The 18177-nt window shown below is 40.2% G+C and overlaps 1 protein-coding gene across 1 annotated transcript; it reads left to right on the top strand.

Annotated features, from left to right (window-relative positions):
• Window positions 1–3904: 3904 nt before the first annotated feature.
• LOC104434698 (iridoid oxidase) lies at window positions 3905–12227 on the top strand. The gene is given in 8 exon segments (XM_010047578.3): window positions 3905–4114; window positions 7686–8220; window positions 9691–9759; window positions 9762–9950; window positions 9953–10092; window positions 11341–11428; window positions 11431–11689; window positions 11691–12227. Coding segments are annotated over 8 exon segments (1749 nt in total). The 3' UTR covers window positions 11950–12227.
• The last annotated feature ends 5950 nt before the right edge of the window (window positions 12228–18177 follow it).

Here is an 18177-nt window from a genome sequence, read left to right on the forward strand (position 1 = left end):
CCATCCAGGAAAGGCGAATAAGGTTGCGGATGCTCTTAGTCGTAAGTCAGCTATGGATATGGCCAGTCTAAGAATGACGAGAATGGAATGCGTTAAAGTCTCAGAAAGTGCACTCAGAATTTCAATTGAAAGTAGATCGCCTTACCGGTATGCTTACTGCATTAAGGATTGAACCCGAAATTATTCAGAAAGTTCAGATGCTGCAAGAGTCTGACCCGGAAATTGTGGAAATAAGAAATGCTGTGTCTTTAGGAAAAAGACCAGAATTTCAAATCTCTAAGGATGGAGTAGTAAGATGTCAGGGACGACTCTGTGTTCCCGACAATGAAGAAGTGAAGAGAGAAATCCTGTCAGAAGCACATAGGAGTAATTATAGTATTCATCCGGGTAGTACAAAGATGTATAGAAATTTACGCCAACAATTTTGGTGGAATGGCATGAAGACGGATGTAGCTAAACACGTTTCCCAGTGTTTAACATGCCAGCAAGTGAAAGCGGAACATCGCAAACCCGCAGGATTATTGAGACCATTGGAAGTACCCGAGTGGAAATGGGAACATGTGACGATGGACTTTGTACAAGGACTACCGAGGACATCAAGTGGTCACGACTCTATCTGGGTGATAGTCGATCGCTTGACTAAGTCTACTCATTTTCTAGCCGTTCGCATGGACTACTCGATGGATAAACTTGCTGAGATATATGTAAATCAGGTAGTACGTTTACACGGTGTTCCTGTAACGATCACATCTGATCAAGACCCAAGATTTACTTCGAATTTTTGGCGAAGTTTCCAAATCGCCTTAGGGACTAAACTCCAATTTAGTACTGCTTTTCATCCACAAACGGACGGACAAACAGAAAGAGTAATTCAGACACTAGAAGACATGTTGAGAGTTTGTGCCATTGATTTTAGAGGAAATTGGGATGAAAAGTTGCATCTAGTAGAATTTGCCTACAATAATAGCTTTCAGAAGAGTATAGACATGGCTCCCTATGAAGCATTATATGGGCGAAGATGTAGGACCCCTGTCTGTTGGAGTGAAGTAGGTGAAAGGAAATTGACAGGACCTGAGCTGATACAAGTAACTACTGAGGCTGTTGAAATTATCAGGAAAAGACTTAAAACAGCCCAAAGTCGACAGAAGAACTATGCAAATAAGCGTAGAAGACCTCTGGAATTTAATGTGGGAGATCATGTATTTCTTAAAGTATCTCCTATGAAAGGGATATCACGGTTTGGAGTGAAAGGCAAGCTGAGCCCTAGATTTGTTGGACCTTTTGAGATACTTGAAAAGATAGGAGACGTGGCTTATCGACTAGCGTTACCCCCTAAGCTGGAAAACCTACATTATGTGTTCCATGTGTCGATGCTGAGGAAGTATCAACCCGATCCAGGACATATACTTGATCATGAAGCCATCAAAGTGGATGAGAAAGTGAGGTACATTGAAGAACCCGTACAAGTACTGGATCGAAAGGAGCAAATTCTCAGGACCAAGAAAATTCCATTGGTTAAGATATTATGGCGACATCACAATGTGGAGGAAGCCACATGGGAGAGTGAGAACGAGATAAAGGAGAAATACCCTCACCTATTTGAAAACACGTGAGTAATGCCTAATTTCGAGGATGAAATTCTCTAAGGAGAGGAGAATTGTGGCATCCGGAAATCCGACGGCCCTCAAGTATGCAATGGCCATGTTTTCTTTTACCTATTGGACTCGAGCCTTCTCGCCAATTAGCTAAGTTGAAGACCTCGATGTTATACGCGACGTCACCACCACCCTCCCTTCAACGGCCACACGAATGGCCCATGCAATTCATATACATGTAGAAATTATGGTCAGCTTTTGGGAGAAGTTGGGCCACGCACGGAGACCATGCGACCACGAATTGTTGGCCCAAGCTGCCCGAGTTTCCCTTTCATTCGGTCGGCAAATGAGTCAACAAAAGGAAAATTCATTGACTCAGCAGCCACGTGAACTTACCGATTGGTGGACAACGCATGAGGAAGGATCGAGCAAGAGAGGACACATCACTTGCATGGACGTGTGAGGTGTCACCATTTCCTGCTACCACCAAATCTCATTTTTATTGACTCTCAAAGTCAACAAATGAAGAAACAAAATGCTCGTACAGGTGAGGAAGAGAGAGAATGAACCGAAACCAGCGAGTGAGAGAGTGAGGTACCGAGCGAAACTTGAGAGAGAAAGAGAGGGTTTGAGCGAGAGAAATTGTGAGTGAACAGCAGAGGAGTGAACGGCCAGAGGAAGAGGAGACCGCCCTGCCGTGCGTGTGAGCTGCCGCCGTCGACGTCGCTTGTCTTCGCCGCCGTTAGGCCGCATCGCCAAAGCGAACTCCCTAGCTATTGAACTCTAGGACTTGAGGCAAGTGGATGAAAGTCCATGAATCTATATTATGTGGTGCTGTTATTGTCTAGTTTGGTGCAATACACTTGGAAATATTTGAGTTCTGGAATTAGAATGTTAAATTATGGGTAATCAAAGTAAAGCGGGATCATGAGATTGAGGAATTTCGTTGGTTTTGTGTATATCTTGATCCTGTTGATTTATTGATGAAAGATTGACTTTTAGTAGACTTGTGGAAGCAAGATAGTTACTGTGGAAATGGGAATTTATGGGATTAGCTTAATTCAGTGCAGTTTTATGTGTAATCTTGTAATTTTGAGAAATTTTATGAAGAGTTCTAATATGAATTTGATATCGATTTCTTCATGGAAGTTGTGAGGAATTGCGTTAACTAGAGTATATAATTTTATCAGAATTTCTCGGAATCAATACAATGGCTTAATTCTTTGTTAATATGCAGTGCTTCCTGTTGGATTTTATTCTGATATCAAAGAATACTGAACTGAGTTGTGTGAACTACCATTCATTATACATAACGAATCTGGCTTAGTGTCCTTAATGAAAAATTTTCCTCTAGATCTCATTTATAACGTGTTAAAATTTCAGAATTTTTCATGGGCATTTGCTGGTTATTTCGAAGTCTCTACTGAAGGCGTGCATTCTGGTTGTTATACTGTTTTGCTATGAACTGCTCATTTTGTTATAAGAATCATTGTATCTTGAGTTGTTATTTGTTATTCACTTGATAGATGCATTGATATTCAGCATATCACATGACATTGGAAAATTTGATTAAGTCTTATGAATCCATGGAACCCATGACGTCATTGCATCAAAATGTATTTGGTAATGAGATATATATTGTGATGTGAATGTTACCGTCGGAGGTGTGAGCCGACGATGCCCCGGGAGTGTCGGGACGCCCAAGGGTCGAGTGTGTCGATGCCGTTGGATGCCCGGAGGTTTGTGCCGGAGGTCCTCGGGAGTTTCGGGATGCCCGGTTGTAGGGATTGTACGTAAATCCGGAGGGAAGGGGCAACCATTTTCATGGCGAGCCCTGGATATACCTCGTGATGCCAGGTGGGGTGCGAGATGCCCAGGGGTGTGACGGAACATGCTCTGGATGCCCGGAGGTTTGTGCCGGAGGGTCTCGCGATGCCAGGTTGGGTGCGAAAGCCCGGAGGGATGCAAACACTGGTCCCCGGGGAATGAAACTTTTCTTTGAACGTTAAAACCGGTGCATTAAAGGAGTGCATGTGTGTGCATGTGGCATGATATGAGAGTTTGTTTGTGAAATTGAGTGAGTTTCACCCGGCACTGAAAATATGTTTGTTGTGGCATTGAATTGTTGTTATGAACATGGTGCAAGTAAAATAGACCCTTGATGGCATGCATATATATATAAATGATAAGGGTGTTTTGTATGTATCTCGGATGATTATAGTTTCTACATAATATAGTGTAATGGATCTTTTATTGCTGAGTGATTGTACTCACCCCTCTTGGGGACTAACATTTCAGACTAAACGAAAATGCCGCTGCTACCTGTGACTCCTGGCATGTTTTACGGACTCCTGATTGACTTACAATGGGAGTGGACCGAGCACCGTTATCCTGGGGTGCACGGGCTGGTATTCGAGCGCGTGAGGATCTCTCTGACTTTTGATGTAGGCCTCTCTGTCGGGCCTATTCACCAGGAGTACATGTCAGTCCTTGTCCGTATGGATGGCCGCCTTCTGAGGGTGCTACCACCACCGCCGGCCAACGGACCTGACTGGATATGATCTGGAGTCGAGGGTAGCAGGAGATGCATTTTTGGGGTGCCGACACATGGGTGATGGACGGATGCAGATGATATCCAAGGATAGAAGTTGGTTTTCTTTTGGGTAATCGCCAGGCACAAAAAAAAAGACCTCGGCGTTTTGTTGTACCAACTATCATAGTCCATCCCTTATATAAATAAAAGTGTTCGGCCTAAATTATGAAAGTTTTAGTATGGTGGGCATCACTTTATATTTTGATGAAGGGTAGTTGAATTATGCTTCCGCCATATTATTTGCGCAGGGACCGGTAAAGAAAATAAATGAAAACCCCCAGGTATTGTAAGTTATGTAAAAATTTCTTTGGTCTCAGAGGTATGCTCCAAGAGGACGTAACTGTGGCGACCCTAACGGATCGGGGGCCGTTTCGGGGGTGCCACATCAACCCTCAGCTGCCTCCTTTTTAAATATTTTAAATATTTTTATTTTATTTTACAAAATTTTAAAAATTTTAATTTTTATATTAATTTTTTACCACATTAGCACTAAAAACGCCGTTTTGTACTCGCTCGCCGGAAAATTGACATATCAGCATTTTGGCCGGATTTTGGCCAAATTAATACTTAAGTGATCCATTTTGCTCCGATTTTGGCACTTAAGTGTCCTTTGTACCAACTTTTAGCACTCCAAGGGTCTTGGTGTCTAAGCATTTTATTTATCATTTTGATAGTGTTACTTTCTTGTTTCCATACTTGTATGATCATCCATCGCATGTAAGTGGTTTAAGACCAAATCAATCAAGGCTACTTGCAAAACATTTTGTGAAATAAAGTGAAGGTGCCAAAGGGAGATAAATTTATCTAGCATAATCAAGTCCCTTATCCATGAAATCTCTAGTTCACAAAACTAAAGTGTTCTCTCACATTTTACTCGGGTTTTTAATCAACCATAGTAGACTAATGGCAATTCTTAAATGAATTGAATTGGATGTCTAAATAATTTAATTAAAACCCCAAAGTTGTGATTGTTGGGGGTTTGAGAGAACCCGCATTAGACAATGGTACCGTCTTTTTAATGAGTTACCATTCGTACTTGCATGATAATCCATTAACTTTCTCTTAGTGGTCCACCTCTAAGAAGGTCATGACAATTGGCAATTAGAGAGTGGCAACTAAATTAAAGAAGGAAAAGTGAGCTTGTTGAATTAGAGACGAGTTGACCGAGCAACCGCATGGAAACAATGAATACACACTCCTCATTCATCCAATTGCACTAAAATGTTGAGGGGAGTTAGTCAACAAGCGGACGAAGCTTGTGTAAAAATTTTAGACCAAACGGATATTGAAAATTTCAGTTTTGAAGGCTTGACAACATTGTCTTTTTGTCCAGGCATCTTGGTGCAAGATCATCCAACATTCCTTGAAAAAATGCAAATTTAGGAACTATTCTTGAAACTAGCATGTGAGCCATATATTGTTTGAAAATAGATGTAAAGACACTCGTCGTGATACTTTTTTTTCTCAAAATCGCCATGATACTTATCTTGCAATTGTTTTGAGCTTGTTTGGGTCTTCAATCAATCAAGAGAAGTTGGGTATAAATTATTAGGAAGAAAATTGAGTCCAAGTGTGAATTGGTGCTGTTATAGCTCTTTGGAGTGATCATAATTTTTCCCGTAGAGCCCGAGGTTCTCATACTACATTGTCCCTAGTCGAAGAGTATAGGAGATTCCTAATATTCATCATATGCACGGATGACATATGTGAACTGAAACCTTACTATTAATGAAAGATCATGCCTCTAGTTTATATGTGCAAAAGGAATGCCACGAGAAAAATGTATGCAATGTTGTATAAACTGATTGTTTTGTTTTTATCATGGGTCAAATTTATGAGATGCAAATGTATGATAAATTCATTAGTGAAATTCAGGTGTCGACATCAAAAGTCCTTTAAATAGTGAAGATTGGAAATTTCAATCAAATTGATGATTGGACTTATATATATGATGCTTTTGAAAATGACAAGCCATCTTACTAAGGCAAAAGTTGTTGGAGTTATCCCACATTGATTGTGGAATTTTTTAGTGGTTAGTTTATAAATATGAGAGAAAGTCTCAACCTTTGGGTAAACGTTTGAGATGAGAGAAGCGCAAGATTACCAAACATTGGTGTTAGAGCCAATAGTAGATTGGCGGCCCCCAATCTGTTCAAGATATCTCAAGAAAAGGAATCTAGTTACCAACATAGTTTCTAGGCAATGTGTGTTGTGGTATAACACAATCCCAATGGTAGTCTTCATGGTTCGATTCAAAGAAAAAAAAAACATGGATAAAGGTGAGGTGTTGGAGATTCAAGTTAAGATTAGTTAAATATAAAAAGATACCTAAGTTAAGGGGAACAAACCTAACAATGAGCTCATATGTAATGGGGAGATTGTTGAGATATACATGTGAGTTATCTCAAAGAAAGGAATCTAGTGACTAACACAGTTTCCGGGCATTGTGTGTTGTGGTGTTGCAACACAATCAAATGGTAGTTTTCATGGTTCGGTCCGATGAAAAAGAATATGGATGAAGGTGAATGTTGGAGATTCAAGTTGAGATAAGTTAATGTAGAAAGATACCTGAATTAAGGGGGAACAAACCTAACATGGAGCTCACACGTGATGGGGAAGATTGTTGAGATACATATGTAAGTAGGAATTTAGCGACTAACACAGTTTTCAGGCAATGTGTGTTGTGGTGTTGCAACACAATCCAATGGCAATTTTCATGGTACGGTCTGATGAAAAAGAACATGGATGAAAGTGAATGTTGGAGATTCAAGTTGAGATAAGTTAATATAGAAAGATACATGAATTAAGGGGGAACAAACTTAACATTGAGCTCATACATGATGGGGAGATTGTTGAGATACATATGTAAGTTGTGTTAGGAAAGTCCCACAGTGGAGAATTGTAGTGCAAAGTAAGTAATATATCTAGCTGGCTAATAACTCATTGCTTTAAGCTTTTGAATGAAGATATGTATAATTAGATATGTTAATTGGCTTAGACTTGGGCTCTTTCTTAGCAATCTCCTAGGTTAAATATATTGGACATCTGTTATACACTCTCAACAAAAGTAAACACATAATTATCTGATTTTGATAGGACAAATTAGTTGATAAACCAATCCGTGAAACCCAAGAAAGAACCAGACATCATAATTTTGTGGTACCGAAGTAAAGTTGTAGGACTTAAATGCACAAATTAAAAGTTACGGATTTGATTGCATAATTCGTGTAAGTTGTTTGACCAAAAATGAAATTATTCCAATTAAATAAGAATCGAATTTAACCTAATACGATGAAATGGATGGATCACCGGACTTACGTGACCAACATGTTCACTCCTATCCATAGCCAAAAGATATATTAATGTTTTCTCCTTTTTATATTGTGGACGCAAATAATAGCATCTCCTGCTTTTTCTTTATTGTTTTGGGTTGCTTTCTTGTGAACAGGATAAGAGTGTATATTAATATCATTTTTTCCTCGCAATAATCGCATAAGTGCAAGGTGAGCAATAGCTCAAAGCTTAGCCAATGGAGTACTGCCCCTCTTGGCTCTTTTGGCTCGGCCTCCTCCTCCCGGCACTTCTATTTTTCCTTCTCAACCGGAAGCGCACCAAGCTTCCCCTCAGCCCCCGCATGGCCCGTGATCGGCAATATCCTCGACCTCGGGACCATTCCGCACCAGAACCTCCACAACTTCCGAGCCAAGCACGGGCCTGTGACGTGGTTGAAGCTCGGTTCCGTGAACACCATGGTGATTCAATCAGCTCAGGCCGCGGCAGAGTTCTTCAAGGGCCATGACTCCGCGTTCGCAGACCGCAAGTGTCCCCATGCATTGACAGCTCTCGGTTATGACCAAGGCTCGCTCGCTATAGGTCGTTACGGTAGCTACTGGCGCGTTCTCAGGCGTCTCTGCTCTGCTGAGCTCCTCGTGACCAAGCGCGTCAACGAGACAGCCCATCTCAGGCAGAAGTGCGTCGACAACATGGCCATGTATTTAGAGGAAGAAATGGCGGTTAAACAAGTAACAACAGGTTATTTCTTAAGTGCTTCGTGTTACTTTGGACGTTTGCGTTTCATGTGTAACCTTGAATGACCGAAATAATAGTTTTCTTCTTCAAAGGGAAAAAAAAAAAAAACCAACAGAGAGAGAGAAAGGAACGTTTAAACTCCCTATAAAATATCAAAAGAGGATATGTTGGGACTTCTGCACCACTAGGAGTTAACGATCCACGCTGTCAAAAGAATCGTATTTCAGTAAAGAACGCCACCTGCAACTAGATCTACCTAAGAAAACATTGGGCCTGCTTTTTACGGATAAAGGAACCGGCAGTGTTTATTTTTTGTAAAATGTATGATTGAGTTCTAAAATCTTCTTCTTCTTTTTTTTTCTTTTTCTTTTTTCTACTATTGAGTTCTTAAATTATACATCTTTTAATTTGAGTTGGCCCTCCTCTTAAATATGCTAATGCGTTGGTTACGATGAATATTGCATCCCCACGATATGTTAGCACTGACTAGACTAACTAATTAGGGAGACATGAATTCTTTTTTACTTAGTGCCAAGATGGGTAAGAAAGATTATAAAAATAAAGAAATCTAAATCCAAGTAAACATTCACCAACCCAAGCGTTGCCTCAATTTATTGCATGACCCAACTCACCTCCATCCTAGTTATTCAATTTTTCTATGTCATTCTATTTTTAGGTTTTTTAAGAATTCATTTAAGACACCATGTTGGTTTTCAATGAGGACGTAACCACCATGTCAACATTTATATCTACTTCTTTAATGGAAGGACTAAATCAAAGAAGAAGCTATACGGCTCGAGGATCTAATTGCACAACAAATTTAGGAACCTAATTAGAACTTTTTATAAAAGTTTAGGGACTGCTGGTACTTTTGTCCCTTTGTTTTGTTGCTGTAATTGACAAATTCAATAAAATAGATACCAGTGTAAATAATTCAAGTTGCCCAAGAGATACTGGTGTTTAAAGTGCTATTTAGTCAAACTTGCTTTCATTCTTCTCGAGTTTGAGTCGAACTAGAGTGGCTCTACAGTTGAATTATGCCAAGCTCGAGTAGCTTTACCATTGAATTGGGTCAAACTCGAGCATGATCAAGTAGTTGGGTTTTATATATCTTCTGATGCATTGATCAAGTATATCCCCATTATTATGCAAGAGAATGCAAAAGTAAACTTTCCACTTTATTTTATTTGTAGAAGCCAAGTTGGAGTTTTTAAGAGTTCAGATGCTAATTTAGTTTTGTTAGTGAAAAATATCCGAAAACAAGCTTATCAAGAACTTTATTAAGTTCGACTTGAGCTTGAAAAATCTAACTTTTGTCTTGAACATTGCAGCTTGGAGGTTGATTCCTCCATCCCTCCTTAAACTAGTTGCAAAACTTGGTGCAATATTTTTTTTTTCATGTCTAATTCATTATGTTCTGCTATACATTCTCTAATTATAATTAATCGTTAAAAATTTCTAATTTTTATGAAGAGCAAGGAATCGACTTATCCCACTTCCTCTTTCTCATGGCATTTAATGTGGTGGGTAATATGGTGCTCTCGCGGATCTGTTGGACCCAAAATCAAAGGACGGGCCCGAGTTCTTTGATGCCATGAACCGGTTCATGGAATGGGCTGGCAAGCCCAACGTAGCCGACTTCCTGCCGTGGTTGAAATGGCTGGACCCGCAGGGGATCAAGGCAAGCATGGCGAAGGACATGGGTCGAGCCATGAAGTTTGCTGAAGGTTTTGTAAAGAGAGGTTGGAGGAGCGAAAGCTGAGGGGAGAGATGAGAACGACAAATGACTTCTTGGATGCGGTATTGGATTATGAGGGCGATGGAAAAGAAGGCCCTCGCAAAATCTCTTCCGAGAACGTCATCATAATAATTCTGGTATCCTCTCTTCCACTCTTGGCAAAAAGAAATGATTAACATCTTAAGGATATTAGGTCCAGTTCCGTTTGTAAAGTAGGGTGGTAAACTTAATTGACAATTAACAAGCAGGTCATATCACGCGTCATTCTCTACAAACGCGTTTTCGTAGAACATTCTAGCACTAGATTTTATAATAACTAGCCTTTTCCAATCAACTATCTATGAAAACATTTTACACTTTAGGTTTGTAGAGAACGTTGCATAACAAAAAGCTACTACTATTATAAAGATGTTACCATTCTTTCCTGATTTAGCCAATCTGTGCTCATTTTGTAATAACTAGTTAAGAATTTTCTACGAAAACATAAGATTGATTTATGGTTATTTTTTTTATAAAAAGAAAATCTAGTGCTAGAAAGACACATTGAATTATTTATTAAATTAAGTCGATGTCAATTTGACTGATTAATAGAACATGTTGGGTATCCACAATGAATGAGTGAATAGTTTGTTGATCAGATGTGTGATTTAATATCGACTATAAATATAATCGATGCTCAAACACCAGCATTGGTTATAAGAAGCCAATAGTATTAAGTTGACAAGGCATGAACAGTTTTTGTCCATGGACTTATAAATGAAAGTCAAGTTAATGTCGGTCGAGTCGAGAGGTATTGACATTGGCTCACAAAATTTGGTCGAATCAAACCGACTGCAAGGATAAAACTAGCGCGAACAATTATTGTAGTCAAACTTCTAGGACGGAACGATTTTTAAAGTTGTTGACCGGCGGTTGCAGTGAAGAGATCGTTGTAGGTGAGACTACAAAAAGAGCACATCTTAAGGGAAAAAGACGCACAAACATAAAAAGAACACACTTCACTTTCTTGCCATTCATTTTCAGCAACTTAATTCTTGCCATTCCAGTTGTTTATTTCATTTTTTCCAATCAAACATCTGCTCTTGCCCTTTTATAAATATTTCTGTTGTCATTAGTGGATTCATTTCGTCAATTTTAGGATCCAATCATCAAATTCTTGTTCCTTTCTTTATGCGCAATTGTCTGTCAATTCGAAGCATAGGAGATGCTATGTTTGATAAGGATTGTATCAGGTGAAGCATGATGATTTTTACTGTAAAACCCACGATTTGAGGGAGTGATTTTCGAGCGAAACTGAATATCTTAATTATAGCAAAAGTATCAACATGGGCGGTAACCCTAGCAAGACATGATCTTGTACTAAATGGGTCTAATTGATGGTGCAGGAAATGTTTTTCGCTGGATCAGAGACTACAAGCAGCACCATCGAGTGGGCGATGGCGGAGCTACTCCGCCAACCCGTGTCAATGAAAAGGCCAAAGATGAGATTAACCAGATTGTGGGGTTGAACAGAAAACTCGAAGAAAGTGACACGGAAAAAATGCCGTTTTTGCAAGCTGTGGTGAAGGAAACCCTAAGATTGCATCCACCAGTACCTTTGCTTCTCCCACGAAAAGCTATAAAAGAAACCAATTTCATGGGCTTTGATATACCCAAAGATACCCAGGTTTTCGTGAATGCATGGGGCATTGGAAGAGACCCAGATGCTTGGGAGGACCCATCAGCGTTCAAACCAGAGGTTTCTAGGATCTAAAATTGACTACAAAGGTCAAAACTTTGAGCTAATTCCATTCGGATCAGGCAGAAGAATGTGCGTCGGACTTTCGTTGGCGGATAGGGTGCTTCATCTCGGTCTTGCGAAGTTGCTGTATCATTTCGATTGGGAACTCGGTGATGGTTTGACTCCAGAGACCCTCGACATGAGAGAGCGGGTGGGAATAGCAGTAAGGAAGCTCCATCCTTTAAAAGTGATACCTAAAAAACGTAGTGTGTGAGGTCTTTAGAATATCATTCAGGGTAACTAGTTATATTCCTTACTGGTTAATAAGGAAATGACAAGACGTGATGTCATGTATCCAAAACAAGCAGAAGATGTTAAGTTTCATGAACATAATTTCAACATATTATTACCCTAAGGTTGTTGGTGCTGATGTTATTGTGTCGAGGATTAATGAACCTACCCAAGGAAGACTTCTTAAGAATGGTGTTTTTACTCCATAAACACCTTAGGAAAATTACCAAAAAGTTCTTAAACCTATTATACTTTTACCAATTTAGGATGTGTTTGTTTCACAAAAAACGTAACGTTTTTGGAAAATGTTTTCCAGGAAACCATTTTCCAGGAAAATGGTTAATTTTCCTTTGTTTGGTGATACGTTATTGAAAGTATTTTCTGGTGTTTGGATCACATTTGAAAAATGATTGAATGACATTTGATCTAACAATTGACAATAGTGTGCCTCTTACTTCCAAATTAATTTATTAAATCCATGTTACTTTATAAACAGATTTTCTAAAATAATACATAATATTTGTGTTGACCAAAAAAATGATTGAATGACATTTGACCTAACGATTGGGCGTGCTGATATCCTGGCCTCGAGCTTGATTTATCGAGCTTGAGTATAGTTGACTTCACAAAGCTCGAAATCGACCTCAAATTCTTTAAATTGCAAGACTAAGTACGACATCATGTAGCTATTTGCAGCATCTATTCATGTATCCATACAATCTTTGATTACTCGATTTGGCCTGAGTTATTCAAGAGCAATCTAAAAGCCAGAGATCGAGTCGGGTAAACCATTTTCAGCGGACATACCTACACAATTTTGACAATTCATGTGGCTCTGGCGGGCTTGGGGCCATCTCACAGACCAGCGTGTTCCTCCAATCTGCTGCCACCACCTTGAACAAATTGAAATCCGAGAAGTAGAGCACCTTCCCCCCCTTCTCTCGCAAGTACCACTCCCTCTTTCCCTCACTCTCATGGAACCTCCGCACCCTTTGTGACATCCTGATTTTCTAATTCTGTTTTCGGTTGACTGAGTTGGGCTTTTCATCAACGTGCTTATAGTTCTTTTTCCTGAATTGATCACTCATGAGATAACTAGTCTATCAAGTGAAGCTGTTAAGGAATCTAAATGCAATAGACTAGAGAATTTGACCAAAAATCAACTGCTCAACCGTGCTAATCTGCAAGAGTCAATACGGCACCGTCAAAATCAATCAGAGACCAAAAATAGGTCAATTCGACAGAGGTATGTCATTAGTGTGCGAGTGATTCCATCTAATTTCAAAATTTATATCGAACAACACTATGTCATTTTCTGTACAATGTGCCCGTATTTGAAATGTCAAGATTTCACGACAACCGAGAGTCACCAATGTACTGAAGATGTACAATGTGGCTCGAAAAAAATCGATCTAGGGTCAAATGCGTTAAAAATTCCTAAAAGCTACCCGAAAAGTTAGGTCACGCTAAAATTGTGCATGGTTGAAATTAATCGCGAAATTGAACCCGATTAAATTTTGACTTGTTACAATTTATTTTAGGAATGTCAATTCATTCTCCAAAAATTTTCAACTAATCAAGAATTTTGGCAAAAATCGAAGTTGGGCTGTTTTGGAATGGAAAAATTATAGGGCCGTTTTTTGTTGCACTTTTGGCATTCAAGTTGGACTAATTGGCAAGGAAAAATGTGAAATATGATGTGGGCACCTTGGCTAAATTTATAGGCACCAGTTTAAGTCCAATTGAAGAGAAATTGAAGTAAAATTGAAGAGGCAAATGTCCAAATTCGTAGCCACTAGGGGGCATCAACTTTTGGACCGTTTGGATGGCTTCTATGAGAAGCTTTAGTGTAAAAATTGCTGCTGTGGATAGGCAGATCAAGTGGGGGCCAAGCAATGAGTGAATGAGATATTTGTGAAGACTTTCTGGCCATTTGGTAGCCCCCATTCAAGTTACAGCCTTCTTCTTCTTCCTTAGCCTTGCTTTCTCCATTAGTGTTGTGTTTTGAGCTCAAGAAAACCAGAGAACCAGCTAGCTAGCCCCTCACATCATCAACCGTTCCTCCTGGCCGTCCGAGCACCACCGAGCACTGCCTGAGCTCTCGCACTTGCTATCTTGCTCGCCCGCCTATCCGTACGTCCCCACCGCCCACGCTCGTCACCCGTGCCCTGCTCGTTGATTGTCAGAGCTAATCTAGCACCTACCGTTGTCGTCGAGCCCCTCCACCGCTCGTCCAAGCCACCTAGTCCACCTCCTCACCATTCCAGCTCATTTCAACCGTGAAGCCCTTCATTCCAACCCTTGGACAAAACCGAAGGCCCAGCTTTAGCAGTGAGCTATTGGGCTGTTTTCCAAGCCCTTTTGGACCTTTGTTGGTGTCGTTATAGGCTTGGTTCTTGCCCGCCTTGGCGTCGCCATCACTGTGAACTCATCGGCCCGCAAAACCGGTGAGTTTACTTGCTAAACTTTGCTTATGGAGTTAACTATAATTAAGGGTTGATTAGCTTAAGCTAAGTATGGCTTAGGTGGTTAGTTTATATAGATTAGTGATTTAATTGCTTAATTAAGATAATTATGTGGTTAGATTAGATTAGTTAAGGGTTAATTAGATTGTATTACTTATTGAGCATGGTGCATTATTTTCTAGGCCCATTTAGATAGTTAGATTAGCATTATTAGGCCTAAGTTGGTATTTATCTATTTAAGTTGTATTTATTAATTAATTTTTCTATTTATTGAATTATTTAATATTTTCTAGAAACTATATTGGAATAGCTGGTGACCGAAATTTCGTGTCAATTGCAGTGGTGCGCTTAGTTTACGCAATTGATTGTCAAATTGTCCAATTGAGTGGTGATTGTGAATTTTGAGTATTTAGTTCAAAATTATGAAATTTGGTATTTAATCAGAAAATAGCGGCGTCGGTTTTTAACGTCAAAAATGTTTTTAGGTACTATATCAAATAGTGGGATTTTTAAAAAGGAAGATATTGCATTTTTGGCCCAAACTAACCATGTACCCACACACGACTATTTTACCGAGTGTTTTTAATATGAAAAAAATATGCCAAGTTCATTATTTTAATTGAGGCATTTGAGTGCAAAGCACAATTTCCTTGGCTGGGATTGATTGATCGTGTGATGGTTAAGTAAACCCGTCCCGTCCTTGATGTGTGTTGGTAGGACGTTGCCCCTATAGGATGCCCCTGGACAACGGATACCAGTCGCAGTAGATTTTAAACCAATGCTCCTTCGAGAATGCTGTCCTGATGTGCGTCGGTGGATGTTGTTGTGCTCAAGAAGGGAGACGAAGCCTGCCTACGCTAGAAGACCGATGTGTATCGGTAGATTGTTCATATGCGGGCAGTAATCAATTGGAACGTGTGATTAATTGAAATTGACATGCCGGATTATGAGATAAAATTGGGTGGCATGGTATGGGATGTGTCATAACGATTTGGCCTTATAATCGGGACCCCTATGATTGATTGATTGATTGATTGATTGATTGAGATGTGAATTGAGACGTTCCAAATGATCGAGTATTATTGCTGCACATATGTGATATATGAATTGTACTGACGTGCAGGATGGAACTAAGGCGAGGTCAGTCCTCTGTATGGTGTGTATAGTGTCACGCCTCGATCCTCGAGCGCGTGCCCATCCCTTGGTGGTCAACTAAATTGCAATATCCTAGAATGCGTCGCTGACCCATTCATTTTAATGCGCATGCGGAAGCGAATAAATAATCCCCAGACAACACAAAGATTGGATAGGAAAGTAGAGCCAAAATGTTGAAAACCACAACACAATTTTATACACAGCAGACTAAGTCATATACAATTCTAGTCTATATTTACAAGTCTACAAAAGACAAAAAAGCTACAAGTACTCTAAGCGTTCGAACCCTCAACCGAAGACTCCGAGGTCTCTGGCTTCGGAGAACTCAAGTCTACCACTGCACCACCAGGAGGGTTAGCCGTACGCTTGCCAAAAGCGATCTCTAGCACCAACATAGGAATCTCAGACTCTGGTAGGGGACCTTCTTTGCGTCCACCTCGCCCGTAGCGATACCACAATCTGAATTGATGGGGTACCCTTCGGGGTAAACCCTCATCAACCTAGACAATAAATCTCATGAGTTCATAGACCTAGGCTCCAAGGCTCCCATGGAGGGAAATCTGAGAGATCTATTCGGTGACCTTCTTCGACTGGCCAAAACGCTTAGAAGGAGTAGCCATCTAAGGACCTAAAAATGTTGAGCCCACAACGAGATGAGACAATGTCTCAGCAAGTTCACCCCCTAAACTTCGACCGAAAGGAAATACGCCTAAAGGCAGTCTATGCACGCACAAAATAGAAGACTTACCTCGCCTTAGTTTCTTCCTGCAAGTTAGTATAATCCATATACTCAACCAATCAATTCAATTCAGTTCATCGATCAACTCAGTCAAATCATCCAACAATCAATCGATCCACTCAAGTTGATATCATCGGTACTATTTATCAATTCGATATGACCACTTTGCTCACACAAACTGAAATAGACAGTCTTTGCTCTCACAAGCTGCAATATATGGCCATAGCTTTCACAAGCTAATATAGATAGATAATAGCTCGCTCAAGCTAATAAATATAAATCATGCTTCCACAAGTTGATAAAACGATCTTAGCTCACACAAGCTAATATATATATATATATATATATAGATCGTGCTCCCACAAGTTAATAAAACGATATTAACTCACACAAGCTGATAAGGTATACTGCTCTCACAAGCTGACATATCGAGCTCATAAGCTGATATAGTATACTCCTCTCACAAGTTGACGTGCAAAAGGGACTCTCATAAGCTGACAATAAATATGCTCGCAAAGCTGATACTAAATGGTCTCATAAGCTAACAAAACACCGAGTTGAAAATACCCGATAAAGATAATCGTGTGTGGGTACACGGTTGGCTGAGCCATAAATACATTTTTGGCGTTATAAACCAACGCCCGATATTTTCTAATTAAATACCAAAATTACTCAATTTTGGGATAAATACCCAAATTTACAATTTCCACACAATTTGCACAAATTAGCACTCAATTAAATAAACCAAGCATACCATTGTAATCAGCACGAAACTCCAGTCACCGGCTATCTCGATATAATTTCCAGAAAATAATAAATAATTAAATAAATACAATTAAATACAATAAATAGGAACTTAGACCGAAAAAGCCTAATTAAACACCAAGACAGGCCCGGAAAATTTCCGAACCAATCTACATAAATAATACGATCTATCTAGTCTCTAATTAAGCTGTTATAACCATCTAACATGCATAGACGAATATTTAAATTGCTAATCCATTCTAACTAACCACATGAACCATACTTATCCTAAACTAATCAACCCTTAAGATCATTAATTCTCTAAGTAGAGTTTAGCGAGTAAACTCATCGGTTTTGCGATCCGGTGAGTCCACAATGATGGCAACGCGGAGACGAGCGACAAACTTCGAAATGGCAACACCCGACGAGGCACAGGAAGTGTCCTAAAACAGGCCTTGAAGTCCACGGAAGCTTGCTGGCCTTCGGTTTTAGTTGATGGGGCGAGAAGCTGCTCGAGTAGCCAAGAGCCACAAGGAGAGATGGTGACGGTCCAGCGGGGCTTCACAGTGGCGAAGGCGAGCTCGGGTGACAGCTAGGGCTTCGACGGTGACCAGGGATGGCTCAGGATAGGTGGAATGGCAATAGAATAGGCGGGATGGACGGCAGACTAGCATGGGCTCGCACGAGGGCACGACGGGTGCGAGCGACGAGCGGCGACAACAGATGGTCTAGCGGTGGCCTGCAACAGCAGGGGGTGGTTGGCTCGAGTTTTCAAGTTCTTTAGAGCTTCAAGGTGGACTAAAAATGGAGAAAGTGGGCTGTGCTAAAAAGAAAGGGGACATCAGCCACTCGGAGGGTCCATCAAGCCTCCATTCTATCCTCTTGTCCCTTTAAGAGGCCCCACCAGCCCTTGGCTATCTTCCACAGCCTCTTGGCAGCCCAAAACTTCCTTGCAAGCCAATGAAGTGGTCCAAAGGTGGTGGAGGCCATAACATACGAATTTGGTGCCAAATTGAACCAAATTTATCCTCTATTGGATCCAATTCGGTCCCCATAAATTCCATCAAGGTGCTCTTGACCAAATTGACATTTTCCTTGCCAATAAAAC

Source organism: Eucalyptus grandis, chromosome 2 (genome assembly GCF_016545825.1).
Source record: "Eucalyptus grandis isolate ANBG69807.140 chromosome 2, ASM1654582v1, whole genome shotgun sequence".
NCBI lineage: Eukaryota > Viridiplantae > Streptophyta > Magnoliopsida > Myrtales > Myrtaceae > Eucalyptus > Eucalyptus grandis.